Source organism: Nothobranchius furzeri, chromosome 18 (genome assembly GCF_043380555.1).
Source record: "Nothobranchius furzeri strain GRZ-AD chromosome 18, NfurGRZ-RIMD1, whole genome shotgun sequence".
NCBI classification, from domain to species: Eukaryota; Metazoa; Chordata; class Actinopteri; order Cyprinodontiformes; family Nothobranchiidae; genus Nothobranchius; species Nothobranchius furzeri.
In genome coordinates, this window is record NC_091758.1 from 17,854,875 (window position 1) to 17,870,125 (window position 15,251).

General features: G+C 43.0%; 1 protein-coding gene across 1 annotated transcript in view; it reads left to right on the plus strand.

Annotated features, from left to right (window-relative positions):
- Positions 1-15,251, plus strand: part of mdga2a (MAM domain containing glycosylphosphatidylinositol anchor 2a) — a 46,030-nt gene that overhangs the window by 10,658 nt on the left and 20,121 nt on the right. Inside the window, exons 2-6 of the mRNA XM_015969413.3 lie at positions 6,465-6,604; positions 8,061-8,235; positions 9,999-10,195; positions 10,984-11,116; positions 11,521-11,793. Of these exons, the coding sequence (XP_015824899.3) occupies positions 6,465-6,604; positions 8,061-8,235; positions 9,999-10,195; positions 10,984-11,116; positions 11,521-11,793 (918 nt within the window). The remainder of the gene's footprint in view (positions 1-6,464; positions 6,605-8,060; positions 8,236-9,998; positions 10,196-10,983; positions 11,117-11,520; positions 11,794-15,251) is intronic.

Consider the following 15,251-nt stretch of genomic DNA (forward strand, 5'->3'; position numbering starts at 1 on the left):
TTACGGCAGCCTTACCTCTGTCAGGAGCTCATCACCACCAGTGTGTGAATGATTCACTGTAGTATTGAGCACTTTGAGTCCCCTGACTCAGAAAAGTACTATACAAGTGCAGGTTATCATTTAAACATTTTACTAGGATGTAACTGATTTTTACTCGAGTTAAAGAAATCAGTGTTTTGAGATCACATGTCACACTCAGAACCAAGGTTCAGTTTGCTTTCACACAATGAAAAGCTTCAAGGTCTCTGAATTTACACTTTAATTTTAGTAAACCTCACTGCTACTGCAACACTAAAGATCATCTGTGATGGTTTTATCAGCTGATGTGTGATTAGAGCATTAACTAAACCATGGGCTATTGTTTGCTTCTTAATTAAAACTGAACATCAGATGATGATCAGTGTTAATTTTCTAAGACTTAAATCAAGAACAGGTGGATTTTACCAGAATTATCCTTGTTGAAGCTCAGCGGGTATGTAACTTGTTAGCACGCAGGTGTTTACCCCTACAGCTGATACACTGAGAATATTACATCACTGCCCGACGGAGTCCCGACTAAAGCCTGGAGCTGGTCCAGCTGTTGGCTTCTCCTCCCCATCTGCTGGCTGTGTTTTCCATCAGTGCTCCACTCAGGGCTGCTACCGGCTGTGTTCACACATACGTCATGCTGCGCTGAAAGCCGTTTAGTAACCGTTGGTTCTCTCTTATCACCAACAGCGTGACATAACTCAGCTGTCTATCTCATATCTAATAACTCTACAAACCCAGTACCTGGCCGGGGTGTGCAGGCCTGCCCCAGGCCAAACTGAGGCCCTAAGCTAAATTGGATTTTTAGATCCACCCCTCATTACAAGGTGACTATCAGAAAAGTCCAGCATTGCCTCTTTTATGAAAAGAAATCCATCATACAAGGTGCCAGTGACTGTAAAAAGCAGAACAAACTGATGTAGCATACCAAAAGGCCAAGTATTTCATCAAAATGACCAGAAGTTAACTTTTAACTTACAGGTCAATCTGACACCATCTCACTTCCTGATCTCTCAGTTCTCCGCCACCTCCTGGTTTGGCCAACTGAGCGAGCAAGCATTTGAAACCATCCTCAAAGACTCTCTGCCAGTGGCGGACTAGGACAACAATTCAAGCTGGGAATTTTGAAACCATCCCAGGCAACCGCTCAATATGCTAAGCACTAAAAGTGAGTCAGGTTGGGCGCCTACCAAAGTAAGTGTAAAACAACTAAATTAAAGCTTCACATGTGCCCTGATTCTGCAATGGACTGGCACTTTGTCCAAGGTGTACCCCGCCTGATTACCCATTGACCGCTGGAGATAGACACCGGCCCCCCCACGACCCTACATGGACAAGCGGGTTCAGACAATGGATGGATGGATGTGCCCTGATTCTTTCCTCTAAAATTTAAATATTACTCCCCATTGCTAAATGACTACATCATTAGTATCATTTAGGTTTACAACTCAGTAGGCACAGGTTAAATGAACAGCCTCCACAATGGCAGCAGCCTTTTGCAGATGCACACTTCTTAGACTAATATATATATATATATATATATATATATATATATATATATATATATATATATATATATATATATATATATATATATATATATATATATATATGTGTGTGTGTGTGTGTGTGTATATATACACTGCTCACAAAAATTAAAGGCGCACTTTAAAAAAACACATTAGATGTTTATTTATTTAGCAAATGTTTATTTATTTATTTAGCAAATAAATAAATAAACATAAACATTAGATAAATCAGATCTCAATATGAAGTTGGATATCTATACATATAACAACAGGGCAATGTCTTAGGAACAAAAGGATGCCAAGTCTTTTAATGGAAATAAACGTTATCAGCCTACAGAGGGCTCAATTGTATAGACGCCCTAAAATCGGAGTGAAATGAAGATGTTGCAGGCTAGTCCATTATTTCAAAAACTTAATTTCTGCAACTCAAATTGCTTTTCAGTATCTTGTGTGGCCCCCACGAGCTTGTGTGCATGCTTGACAACGTTGGGGCGTGCTCCTAATGAGACAACAGATGGTGTCTTGTGGCATTTCCTCCCAGATCTGTGTGAGGGCATGCCTGAGCTCTTGTACAGTCTGAGGAGCAACCTGACGGAAACATAATGTCCCACAGATGCTCTATTGGGTTTAAGTCAGGGGATCGTGAAGGTCATTCAATTGTTTCAATTCCATCATCCTCCAGGTGCTGCCTGCATATTCTTGCCACATGAAGCCGTGCATTGTCGTGCATTAGGAGAGAACCAGGACCTACTGCATCAGCGTAGGGTCTGACAAAGGGTTCAAGGATTTCATCTCGATACCTTATGGCAGTCAGAGCACCATTTCCTAGGCAGTAGAGGTCTGTGCGTCCCTCCATGGATATGCCTCCCCAGACCATCACTGACCCACCACCAAACCTGTCATGTTGAATGACGTTGCAGGCAGCATAACGTTCTCCTTGTCTTCTCCAGACTCTTTCACATCTATCACAGGTGCTCAGGGTGAACCTGCTCTCGTCTGTAAAAAGTACAGGGCGCCAGTGGCGGACTTGCCAATTCTGGTGTTCTTGAGCAAATGCCAATCGAGCTCTACGGTGCTGAGCTGTGAGCACAGGGCCGACTACAGGACGTCGGGCCCTCAGGCCATCTTCATGAAGTCTGTTCCTGATTGTTTGGGTAGAGACATTCACACCAGCGGCCTTCTGGAGGTCATTCTGTAGGGCACGAGCGGTGCTCAGCCTGTTCCGCCTTGCACAAAGGAGCAGGTATCAGTCCTGCTGATGGGTTGTGGACCTTCTACGGCCCTGTCCAGCTCTCTGAGAATAACCGCCAGTCTCCTGAAATCTCCTCCATGTTCTGGAGATTGTGCTGGGAGACACATTAAACCTTCTTGCTGCAGCACAATTGGATGTGCCATCCTGGAGAAGTTGGACAACCTGTACAACTTCTGTTGGGTTAAGGAATCGCCTCGTACTGCCAGTAGAGCCAAAACTAGCACGAGTGGAAAACCAGCAAAAAAAGATCAAGAGGGCGAAACTTGAAATGACGTCTACATGTTAAAGCAGTCCTGTTTTGAGGGTTTTGTAATTGTTGCCACTTTAGTGCACCTGTCGTTAAGTCCATGAACACCAATACAGCTGACAGTGATTAACAATGCCCTCAGCTGCTTAATCAACCAGGAAATTATCAGACAGGTTTAATTGATGTCATGCCAGGCCCAATAAAAAAAGAGTTCCTTTAATTCTTGTGAGCAGTGTATATACCCCCCCCCCCCAACTAGACAGACCAACAGACCTATATGGATGTTTTCCTCATATTATATATTATTTATATATACACCAATATTTATACTAGGGCAGTGGTTCTCAATTGGCGGCCCGTGTGCCCCCTCTTTTGGCGCTTACACATTAGCATCGGCACGGTCTGTGTTTGGTCAGGTTGGATGGCGTGAGTTTGGGCTGGTACGGGCGGTGTAGTGTTCACATATAAATCCAAGGGAATTCTCAAGAATGCAGAAATCCCTGAGCCTGTGGGCGGCGCTTAATGCGCGCAGGAAAGTCGGCTCCATAAGGTAAACAAAAGCTGGACATGAGCTGTGTTGCTTTTGGAGACTCTGAACCACATTATTTTATTAATTTGCTGTGTGTGTCCTCATAATCTTGTGCCACACACACACACACACACACACACACACACACACACACACACACACACACACACACTGATTTTTCCCCTGAGCAGCTGTCTGCTCGCCAGGGCAAGAGCTCCGATGTGGAGAATAGGAGTACTCATGCACACACGCGCACACACACACACACACACACACACACACACACACACACACACACACACACACACACACACACACACACACACACACACACACACACAGATTTCTCCCCTGAGCAGCTGTCTGCTCGCCAGGGCAAGAGCTCCAATTCAGGGAATAGGAGTACACACACACACACACACACACACACACACACACACACACACACGCAAAGTTATTCTTTACTCCCGTTCCCACACCTAACGGCAGCTCTGTGTTGAAAATGCAGGCCCTGGTGCGCGTGCCAGACTGAGATTTCATCTATTGAATGCCTGGAAAATTCACCGTTACGCACTGTGCCCAAGAAAAATTGCTGATATGCTGAAAGGTTATATTTATGGACGTAATTTTGGGGGGAACGGGGGGGGGGGGGGGGACATGTCCCCCCCACTTTTTCCAAAGTCAAGTTTTGACCCCTGCACTTTTTACCATCCAAAAACAATATTACGCTATATTAAACTGACACTGGTTGAGCTCTAGGACCAAGCAGTAAACAACCGTTTGTGTTGAGAACATACTGTAAAGATACCATTACCCCCCCCCCCCCCCCCCCACACACACACACACATATTTCTAAAGTGAAAACTACGTCCATGGGCGACGGTACTGGTACCTCATGATCCGTTCCTGACAACCGCTGTTTCTCCCTCCCCAACCCACCCCACGCGCCCAGCGTTGTGCGCTTAGCAATAATTAATCTGGCCCAAAAACTCCACCTTAAACCAGTTCTCCCAACATGATCACATACAGGCCAGCCTGCACATGCATCTGTGGCCAGAGATTTCTTCTTTTTTAATCTCCTTTTCTGCTCCACCTTTCCTGGCCTGTCTAGGTCCATTTTGCCTCTGGGGCCAAAGGTGCAGTGGTGCAGTAGCTGCTCTGTGGTGGGGGTGTCTGCAGCGCTTTGCCAGACCCTGATAGTGAGATGAGGGGGTGTCTTTGTGCCCAGTTTGCTTAATTTGTGTGAGCATCAGGAGAGCAGATGCCCTGATGAGCTGCATGGCGAATTGTTCATTTAGATATTACACACGTCATGACCAGCAATCACTGAGCGGGCCAGATTAACAGCCAGGCCACCGGGAAATCTCCAGTTTCTCCCGATTACCAGTCCGCTGCTGCCCTCTGCAACGCTTGCGACTGTATCAGATGCAAAATAGATACACCAGTTTACTGCCGTCACCTCAGACTAGACGGGTCATGCATGGAGCTGAACTACGGGTTCTGTTGCCCAGAGATCCCCTCCACCGGCAGTGTTCATTCCAACCTCTTGACCCCCTGGATCGCATGAGGACCTTCAACACAAAGGGTGCATAGACTCTGCACAAATGGTGTTGGATGGTTTAATGAATAATCTGTAGCTTATCAAACCATGCAGCCAAACTGATTTCACAACCCAGACATCACAACAAGGTTTTTGCTATACATATCTAGATCTTTCATGTATAATCATTAGGTTTGAAAAATACAATTAAATTCATTTTTATAACTACATCCTTGAATTAATACGAAGTGTGTGTTCCCTGAATAGTCAAAATAACCTAAGGTAACATTGAGTCAAATATTCAAAGACCAACCAGATTGATAATTCATATTTGAATGGAATATCACATCTTACTGATCATTTAATTTAATATGAAGCCAATCCAAAATGCTACATAAATGGCGAGCCAGCCAGGAGGTGGCTAACTGACACTGACAAAAACGTTCTGTTCTGGGGATGGATCTGTGGCATCTAGAGCTGAATAAACAAAGGAGGATGCTTCAGAACATGATGCACAAGCCTGATCATCTTCTTCACGAGACAATAATTCAGCAACTAAGTGTCTTAAGTCAGAGCCTTCTTTAAATCTGCTGCAACTAAGATGGTCCTTCCTGCCCACAGTTAGAACCAGCTAGAACCAGACACAATGAGTCTTTGAAGATACCTCAACAATGATTTAAAACAGCATCTAATAATGAAATATTTTAGTTGAACTGAAATAAAACTATTTCATACCCTTATATAAGTGAGCTGTGGTTCATACCACACATCTATAGTCCTGTGCCATAAAATGACTTGACTTGACTTGACTTGACTTGACTTAGCTTAGCTTAGCTTAGCTTAGCTTGACTTGACTTGACTGATACACTTATGTAAAATATGCTGCAGTAATGGTAATAAGTGTTATGAGCGATGGTGACAGAGGAGTTAACCAGATGGTTGCAGGGTGTGCTCTTGGGCAAGACACGTCACCCTCCTTGCTTGCTGGTAGTTGTCAGGAGGACTGGTGGTGCCTGTGATCTGCCCAGGGAAGCTGTAGCTCATCACTACCAGTGTATTAATATGTGTGTGAATGGGTGAATGACTGGTGTCTTGTAAAGCGACTTGATGGCTTGTATAAGAAGACTGTATAAATACAGACCAGTTACCATTTTTACCATTTTAATTAGACACATATACTTTTGTTGTTGTTTGAATTAAGTACATCAGACAAAGTTACAGAAACACATATCTAGTGTAAAAGGAAAGAGCAACTAAAGATATTGGTATAGTCAGATTTCTTATATATCTAACTTTCAATATTATTTGTATGTTTTCTGTGTGTGTGTTGTTGTCTCCAGCATCTCCCACAGTGCGAATTGTACAGTTAGGCCAGGCCTGTAATGTGGAAGAGGAGCAATACAGTGAGAGGATTTACACCATCAGAGAGGGAGGGACTCTGGAGCTACAGTGTCTGGTAACTGGACACCCTCGACCACAGGTAACAAGTCTGTCTCTTTATCTGTTCTAATGTATCAAACATGTGGGGTCAAATGGAAACATCTGTCACAATTTGCCCCTGCCTTCCTGACTGTGTCTCTCTCCTGCCCTGATTGATCCATATTGTTCTCACCTGTCCCTCGTTAACCTGTCCATGTGTTCCTGATTTCCCTGTGTATTTATACCTCCCTCCTTGTGCCAGTCTTTGTCAGATCATTGTTGTTTGTCGTGTTGTTCTCGTTGTTCCTGCCGTATCCTGTCATTAAACCCATTTTTACTTTATCCATGCCTGCATTCCTGCCTCCTGGTCAGCTCCACCACACATGGTCCATCATCTCCACCCTCACAACATGACAACATCCAGTTTGACTAAGAAATATCTTCAGACTCAGTGTCATCAACCATCATCGCCACCATCTGAAAATGGGTACCAAGTTGCCTTTTGCTTTCAGTGTGAATAAAATTCATGATCAAGTCAGAAACCTACAGTCTGCATCCCTTATCATGCCTAAGTGATGATTTACCTTCTGAAGCACTACTGCTAGTTGTGTATTAGGTACTACAAATTATCCCCTCTGGCACCATTGCAGAAACAAATGACTGCAGAAGAGATCAGTGAGCTTATGACTATGGTATGAAGACTAAAACCAGGGCTCATTGTCATCAATGGAAGATGAGGCTTTGAGCTATGATCAAGGAAACACAAACAGAAATCAACCAGAATGCCACTATACTATGAAGGATGAAGCAACAAGCTGCATGGTGGTGCAGTTAGTAGCACCATTCAGTGAAAAGGTAGCAGGTTCGTACCTGGGCTGCAACCTTTTCTATGACTTTAGCATGACTACCCCCGCCCCCCCCCCCCCCCCCCCCCCCAAGTGCTGTGATTGGCATAACACAAAACTGTTCTGGCCTGCTGAAGCCCCAATGTAGCTAGATCAACCTACAGCGCAAAATCATTTTGCTTCTGCTTCGATCGGTCTAGATTTCTGGGCTAGCAGAGTGCAGCATCTCAGACTAAACACTAAGTTAAACCACAGCCAATACAGAGAGGGAGACATTTAGTAAGGTGGATCATTTGCTGCTTCAGCTCTAGGTATTCCTGATCCTGCAACAGAAGTAAAGAGACGCCATATTTGTTCACTGATACTTGCATTGGTTTTAAAGGCTGACCTTCTGTAGTTATATTACTGTGTCTGAAACTCTTCAGAATAAAAGCAAAAAAAAAAAATTGGCATAATATTTATTATTATAATAATAAGCCAAATAGAAACTAGTTGTTAGTTTCTTTGAGGCAGTCACCAGTTTTTTGGTGCCAGACCAGATGCTTCTAGCAATCAGCACACAATGAACTGGTGCTAAAGATGACCTGGCCTTGGTTTAGCCCTGCAACTGTTTTAGAGGGTACATCTGTGTGAGGACTGCATGTACTAACAATTGTATCTTGTTCTGGGCAGATTCGTTGGACGAAGACAGCTGGTGGTACTTCAGACCTTCAGGTTAACTCCTCGCTTCACAGCGAGACTTTAAGGATTGAGAACATCCACCGCCACCAGGGAGGGCGCTACTACTGCAAGGCAGAGAACGGACTGGGGTCTCCGGCCATCCGCTCCATACGCGTCGATGTCTATTGTAAGAACATCCATGTAGTGAGACTGGACTGACAATAGTTGATGTTGTTTATGTTTTCACAGCCTTAACCCTCTCTGTGTTTAACTCAACTAATGTGTGGAGTGAATGAACAAGCTGCAAGCTTTGCATTGAGCAGTGGTTTAGCAGAGTTTCACAATGATTTTTCCTTCTGCCTTCTCTGATGCACAATCCTTTGACTACATGGGGTTGTTTTATGGGGTTTATGGGGCTCATGCTGATGTAGAACCAAAGTGAGGACAGAGCATCACTTTGGTATATGCTGCACTTGATGCTAACTTGTATAATCAGCATTGAGTTGGACTCTGCAGTTGTCTTCCACATTTTCATTGAGATCTTGATGACGTATTTAGATGAAGTGTTGTGTTGGTGTTGGATTTCCAAGCTCTCCAGGATCCACAAGTTTGACATCAAGTTGGAGGATTTCTTGTAGTCAGTTTAGGCAGTGAACAGGCTAGTGTGTGTTGCCTGTGTGTGGTCAGCGTTCTGTCTGTAGCATCCCACTTCCTGCTCACGTATTGATCCACTATTTGTCTATCATGTTGCACAGAGGCAGATGATTCACGGTAGTTGGATGGGATTGGCCATTTCTGATGGTCTTTCATTATCAAGACTAATAGTGGGCAGTGGCGGCTCCAGAAATTTTTTTCTGCAGGTGCTATGAAGGAGCTAATCTTTTTATTGAGGGTGCTATGAAGGAAAAGGTCATGGGTACATGTTGTTCTCTAAACACCTTCAACACTAGCAGATACACATGCGTGCACAAAACCTCAACAACACCTGAAACAATCATTAATATACATCATAAACATAAGAACAATCTCTAACTTTTCCATGAAATCATAAACACATACAGCCACACAGAAAACCTTCTATAGTGTTGCAAGGTTAGCTAACGTTAGTGTTAGCATTTCCAGCGGCAAAACCCTCGACTGCTGCGGCGGTTGAGGGTTGACTCTCTTCATCCAGATCCGTAGGTTTTTGTGGGTCTGAGATCACTTCCAAAGATTAATTCGTTTCTGACTGAACCCGTGGAAAATTGGGCAACAAAAACCGATCCATTTTACCACTAGCTCTACCTTTCACTCGTTCACAGCTGTGGAAAATGAGGTCAAAGGTTAACATCAATTTCCTGTTTTGGTTTAAGTTTTTACTATCTATATGATAATTTACTGATTATTTCTGTTTTGTAAGTTGAATATTATCACATCCACACTTTAAATTAAAATTAAATTGTAAAAAAAAAAAGTCTAATATTTACCTGGGGGTGCGGGGGTGCAATGACTAATCCAGGGGTAGCTATAGCGCCCCCCCGCCCCCCCCCCACCGCCACTGATAGTGGGTAAAAGTGATGCTCCCATCCCATCTCCGGGTCATTTATTTATTGGGACAACTCATCAGTTCAACAGTTCTCTCTGAGAACTTACTGCTAATGCCCGTGAATACCCAAAACTTATTCATTGGCAATTTTGCTTTTAATTAATGAAATTTATCAAATGTGTGTCTATGTATCTCCAGATCCAACAACATTACTCTGAGGGTACTGCAGAGGGAAGGTTAAGAAGTCATAACTAACTCAGTCAAATATTTTTCTGGTCTAGTCACGTTTAAAATGTGCTGATCCAAGTGTTGTACAGTGCTGGATAAACATCTTTGCTACTCTAGAACCCATTTTAACTGTTGATGGTGAAAATGATCTGTTGTCTTTCTTATCCCTCTCAACCCCCCCCCACCTGTTTCCTCAGACATGGATGACCCAGTGATTACAGTGCACCAGAGCGATGATGAGGTGAAGGAGCAGTTTTACTTTGAGCGGACAGTGTTCCTTCGCTGTGCGGCTGATTCTAACCCTCTGGTCCACTACACCTGGCTCAGAGGCAGGGAGGTTCTTTCAGAGGGGTCTGACTCGGGGGTGGAGATATACAAGCCATTTTTCACACAGGTGAGGAGGTAACACCTCATTAGCTGCAATGCTGTTTTTAAATGTGCTATAGAAATAAAACTGGATGGGATTGGGAAAAACTGATGACTTCTACATTTTTTAAACTAGAATTTTTTTCCCATTAATGACAAACTAATAAGGAAACAAAATCTATAAAATATTTTCATTTACAAACAATAACAAGGCCAAAAATGAGACAGTTATTCAGAAATAAAAGTCATTTACTCCAACAAAAGGATTCTTATAGCACCATTAACCCAAAACTTGACCCATTTCAGCAAGACCAACTACTTTCATTCCATCTGCACTGAAATTATATTAAAAATAAAGTTCCAGATTCTCCAATGATATGATGCACCTGCTTTTTTCTTTTTGTGTCTTCTGCATACACAGCTTCCCAATCTAAAGACTGACACAGAATGGCACCTATCTGAAAAACAGATTTGGATTGGTGTGTGTGTGCGCGCGTGTGTGTGTGCGCGTGCGTGTGTGTGTGTGTGTGTGTGTGTGTGTGTGCACGCACGCACGCACGCGCGCGCGTGTGTGTGTGTGTGTTAAAAATGATTAAAAGTCACATTTTCAGTAATATCATGGAAAAGCATATTAAAAGTAAATGTCCGATTTATGTAATTTTTTTCCAAATGGACCAGAAACAGAAGTCTACTCTTAGCAGGTTAGTCTGACAGTCCACTGTTGGTACTATTGACCTGTGTGTGTGTGTGTGTGTGTGCGTGTGCGTGTGCATGTGCGTGTGTGTGTGTGTGTGTGTGTGTGTGTTTGTGTTTCAGGGTGAAACCAAAATCTTGAAGCTAAAGAATCTGCGAATGCGTGATTACGCTGTCTACACCTGCATAGCTTCTGTCAGGAATGCCTGTGACATGAGAGACAAGCATTCAGTCTTCAGTCTGAGCAACAACACAGGTGTGTGTGCGCGCACACACACACACACACACACACACACACACACACACACACACACACACACACACGCACACACACACACATCCTGAGACTGCTCTCTGGGCATGTACCGTAAGCCCGAGCCTTAATCTGAGCTATCAAACAAGCATGATAAACCAATCCACATAATCTGTTAAAATAGTTTTATGGAGCTTCCATGACCCAGCTGGTGAAAGGATTAAACCACTTATGTATTTTATGTATTTAAGCAGAAAAGTGTTAACTAAAACTCTCGTGCATTTCCAGTTTGAGCTTTTGTCAGGCCTTCTGATCTATCAAGTCAGATAAGCTTATAGGATGACCAATATTTTTTTCATAAACCCATGTCAACTGGATGATTTAAAACATTTACTCTACTCCCCTAGCTCCCCCATTTATCCGATTGCTCCCGGAGGAACCGGTGGTGGTGAACCCAGGACAATCGGTCACTCTGATGTGCAAGGTGTCAAATGGAGACCCGCCGCCAGCCCTCAGGTGGTGGAAACAAGAGGGGGAGGAGCTCCCAAAGAGGAGCATCATTGATGAGGGCAGACTGACCATCCCTAGGATTACTGCTGATGATGGAGGCACCTACACCTGCACTGCCTCCAACAATGTGGGAAACCCTGCTAAAAAATCCATGAGCATCCTGGTTAGAGGTAGGATAATTCATCATCCCAACCACAGCTGTCCCATGCAGGCTGATTTCAGAAAACAGTAATTACTAACGTTATAAACTAAATATTGAGAAACCAAAGCCAAGCTTACTAGTTGTTTGTTATCTGTATGTCTCCTAATCTGAGACATTAGAAGCATATTATCCAGTTTCATTTAAAAGTAATGATTAATGCTAATAACCCAAGGAAACTGTCTTTGATTTATCACCATCAGCAACCGGTGGATGAAGGTAAACCAGGAAGTGTGTGAAGGATAGTCTCACACTATATTTGACGGTGGGGACGGTGTTCTTGGATTTATAGACAGCATCCATCCTCTATATTTGGCCTATATTTTACATAGCGCCTTCACACACACTTTCACACATTGGTGATGATGAGCTACGGTGTAGCCACAGCTGACCTGGGGTGCACTGACAGAGGTGAGGCTGCAGAACACTGGTGCCACCTGTCCCTCTGACCACCACAGGTTAAGTGTCTTGTCCAAGGACACAACAGCAGCCTTGTCTGGTCAGAGCTGGGATCAAACCTGCAACCTTCCGATTACCAGGCAATTCGCTCTACCTCCTGACCTACTGCTGCCCATGCAGTTTATGCGTTTAGCTGAAGGAAAAGAGCTTGATTTTTTTTTATCCACAAAAAGACATTTCCAAAAAGTAATAATTAAATTCCCTAGCCTGGCCTGACAGACTCCTCCTCTGTTTAATTCTGCACAGAGAAAGGGTCTGGGTGGGAACGCTCCTATTCAAACAACCCCACCCCCTGAAAATTCTAACCGAGCCAATCAGCGCTGAGTAGCGTACGTCACACACCATGAAACGAGTTTGTCGAACACGGCGACTGAAGCAGAGTTCGCTGTGACTCTTTCCTCTGTTCTAAATGACTTGGACTTGTCTTTAAAACCGCAAGTAGAAGCGCTAAAAGCCTTTCTTCTAAAGAAAGATGTTTGCGCTGTTGCCTGACGCCATTTTTTACTACAGCTAAAAAACTACAGCATCACGCGGTACAGTCGGCATTTCAGTCTTTTTTCTGATTGGTTATTGTTGAGCTGGCTAGTCCCGCCCCTCAAGTGCCTTTCTGCCTGTGAGTAACCAGGCTCTTTCTCAGCGCAGAATTGAACAGAGGACGAGTCTGGCAGGCCAGGCTATCAATTGTATTTGGTCTCTGAAGAATGTGTACTTGTTGGAAATCACAGATGTCAGAATTGTTCCCTGTACAAGTTTTGCACAGTTCTCAGGGGTGATTTGGTGCCACCTTTCTTTGTGGATCCTCACCAAATCATTGGTTTCGTGGTTTATGTTTGGCAACTGGAATCTTTTGCTCCTTCCATGTTTTAAGTGATTAAGGTCTGGAAACTGACTAGGTCACACCAAGACCAAGTCCCTAAAATGTTTCTTGACTGTGTCTTTTGTGTCATTGACATGCTAGAATATCCACTCATGATACATTTCAGTGTCTTGGCAGAAGGTAGGAGGTTCTCATTTGATAATACGTGGCTCTGTCTCACAACACTTTCACCCAGTCCTCCCCGTGTAATGTCCAAAAGGGCCAATTTTCACCTATAAATTGACCAACATAGTGACCTTTCATCTACAGCATAATTCCACCTTCTGTGTGGCCTTCTAAATCCAGAAGGTTCTGCTCAGTGCGTGTTGACATTCCACGAAGACAAAACATTCAAATAGACACTCTGTCCCAAGGTCTACACTATCTGTGAAAGTCAGACGTCAACATTTTTCACTCTGAATAAGTGAAGACTCCACGATGTTATAGTTAAATAATCATATGTGATGAATGAACAAGATGTTTACATCAAATGTTTGAATAATCTGTGTTTAAATCAATGAATTTAAAATAAATATTGCTCTTACAACGATCCATTTATATCACAAATCTGTATATGTTTGATTTAACAAGTGAATCATTGTTTACACTCATACATATTACATAAGAGTTTGAACATTCTCATTCACAGTGTTAAAAACATCTTTGTGTCTGCAAGAAGGCGTGGCTTTCTGAGGGATGTTGGTAAATTCTCCGAAACGTGTCAAATTCTGATTTGCCCAACTTGGCCAAAAATCATAACAAAGTAGTTTAATAAAACAGGATTTACTTTCCGATTAATTCCGTTTCTCGCTGACCCTCGAACCAGCCAATTCGGGAAAGAAGCAGTTTTGAAACCATCTTCTCCTTTGACCTCCTGTCAAAGCCTCTCTGCAATGCTGCGGCTGGTACCAGTGGATTTGTGAGTTCCTCGTTGTGCCATATTTCCCTATTCTTCCTTTTCTTGTCTCTTTTGAACTGTTTTATGGTGGTTAGAAAGCCACTTCTTGGTGCATTACTGACACCAACTGGAGTGGAGTGGAACTGGGACTGGAACTCTAAATGCTATTTGTGTAAATGTGAAAACATAATAAATAATAATAATGCAGAAATGTTCTGTTGACCAGAGGGCTGTTCCACGAAGCAAGCTTATCCCAAAAGTCAGGCTCAATCTGAAAATCCCATCTTAATATCCTCAACATTGGTTCCACGAATGAGGCTAACCTGAAGCCCTTCTCATTCACCATGGTAACACATTCTTCTGGACAAGCATGCTCTGTGGCAGGCTAGCAGTGAGGCTTGTTGAAGCTTGGGGAAAATGACTGGACTAAGCATGTGATGTCACATGTTACACGTCCCCTTTAGCATCACTGCCTCCTTTGGCCCACAACTGTTGCAGCAGCTTCAGCTTTATTTTTGGTGGCTAAATTATTAATAAATGTAGATTTAATCTTTGAAAATTGAGTTCTCATTGGATTTACGTCTCATCATTTTGAGGAATATTGTTGTATTTAATTTTCACTTGCTGAGGACGGTTTTATTCCACTGATATAGCTCCTGATGTCAGCATTATTAAAAGTATAATTATAAATGAGCTTTTGTCTGGGATGGACCCATATAATCAACATGCTTTCCTCTTTATGTAAAAATAGCCTTAAAGTAACATAATACATATGTTTACTGTAGAATCAGAGGCAAACTTAGAGTAACACAAGCAAGCTGTACAGAGTTCTGGAGCTTTCTTCTCGTGTTCACCAAAGTGCACCACATTTTTTCTGCAACTCAATGTTGGCAAAACACAAGAGCTGGTTATTGATTTTAGAAAGAAAAAACAAACATTATCTCCAGTGGTCATCAAAGGCCAACCTGTTGAAATTGTGGAGACATATACATATCTAGGGGTGTACCTCGACGATAAGTTAAACTGGAAAAGGAACAGTCATGCTGTTGTTCAAAAGGCCCAGTCCAGATTGTTTTTTCTTAGGAAGCTAAGATCCTTTGATATAAGTAGGAGGCTCTTGAATGTGTTTTATCAGGGGACTATGGCCAGTGTGTTGTTTTATGCTGTGTTGTGTTAGGGCAGGAGCCTCACTGCTGAGGACAAAAACAGGATCAAC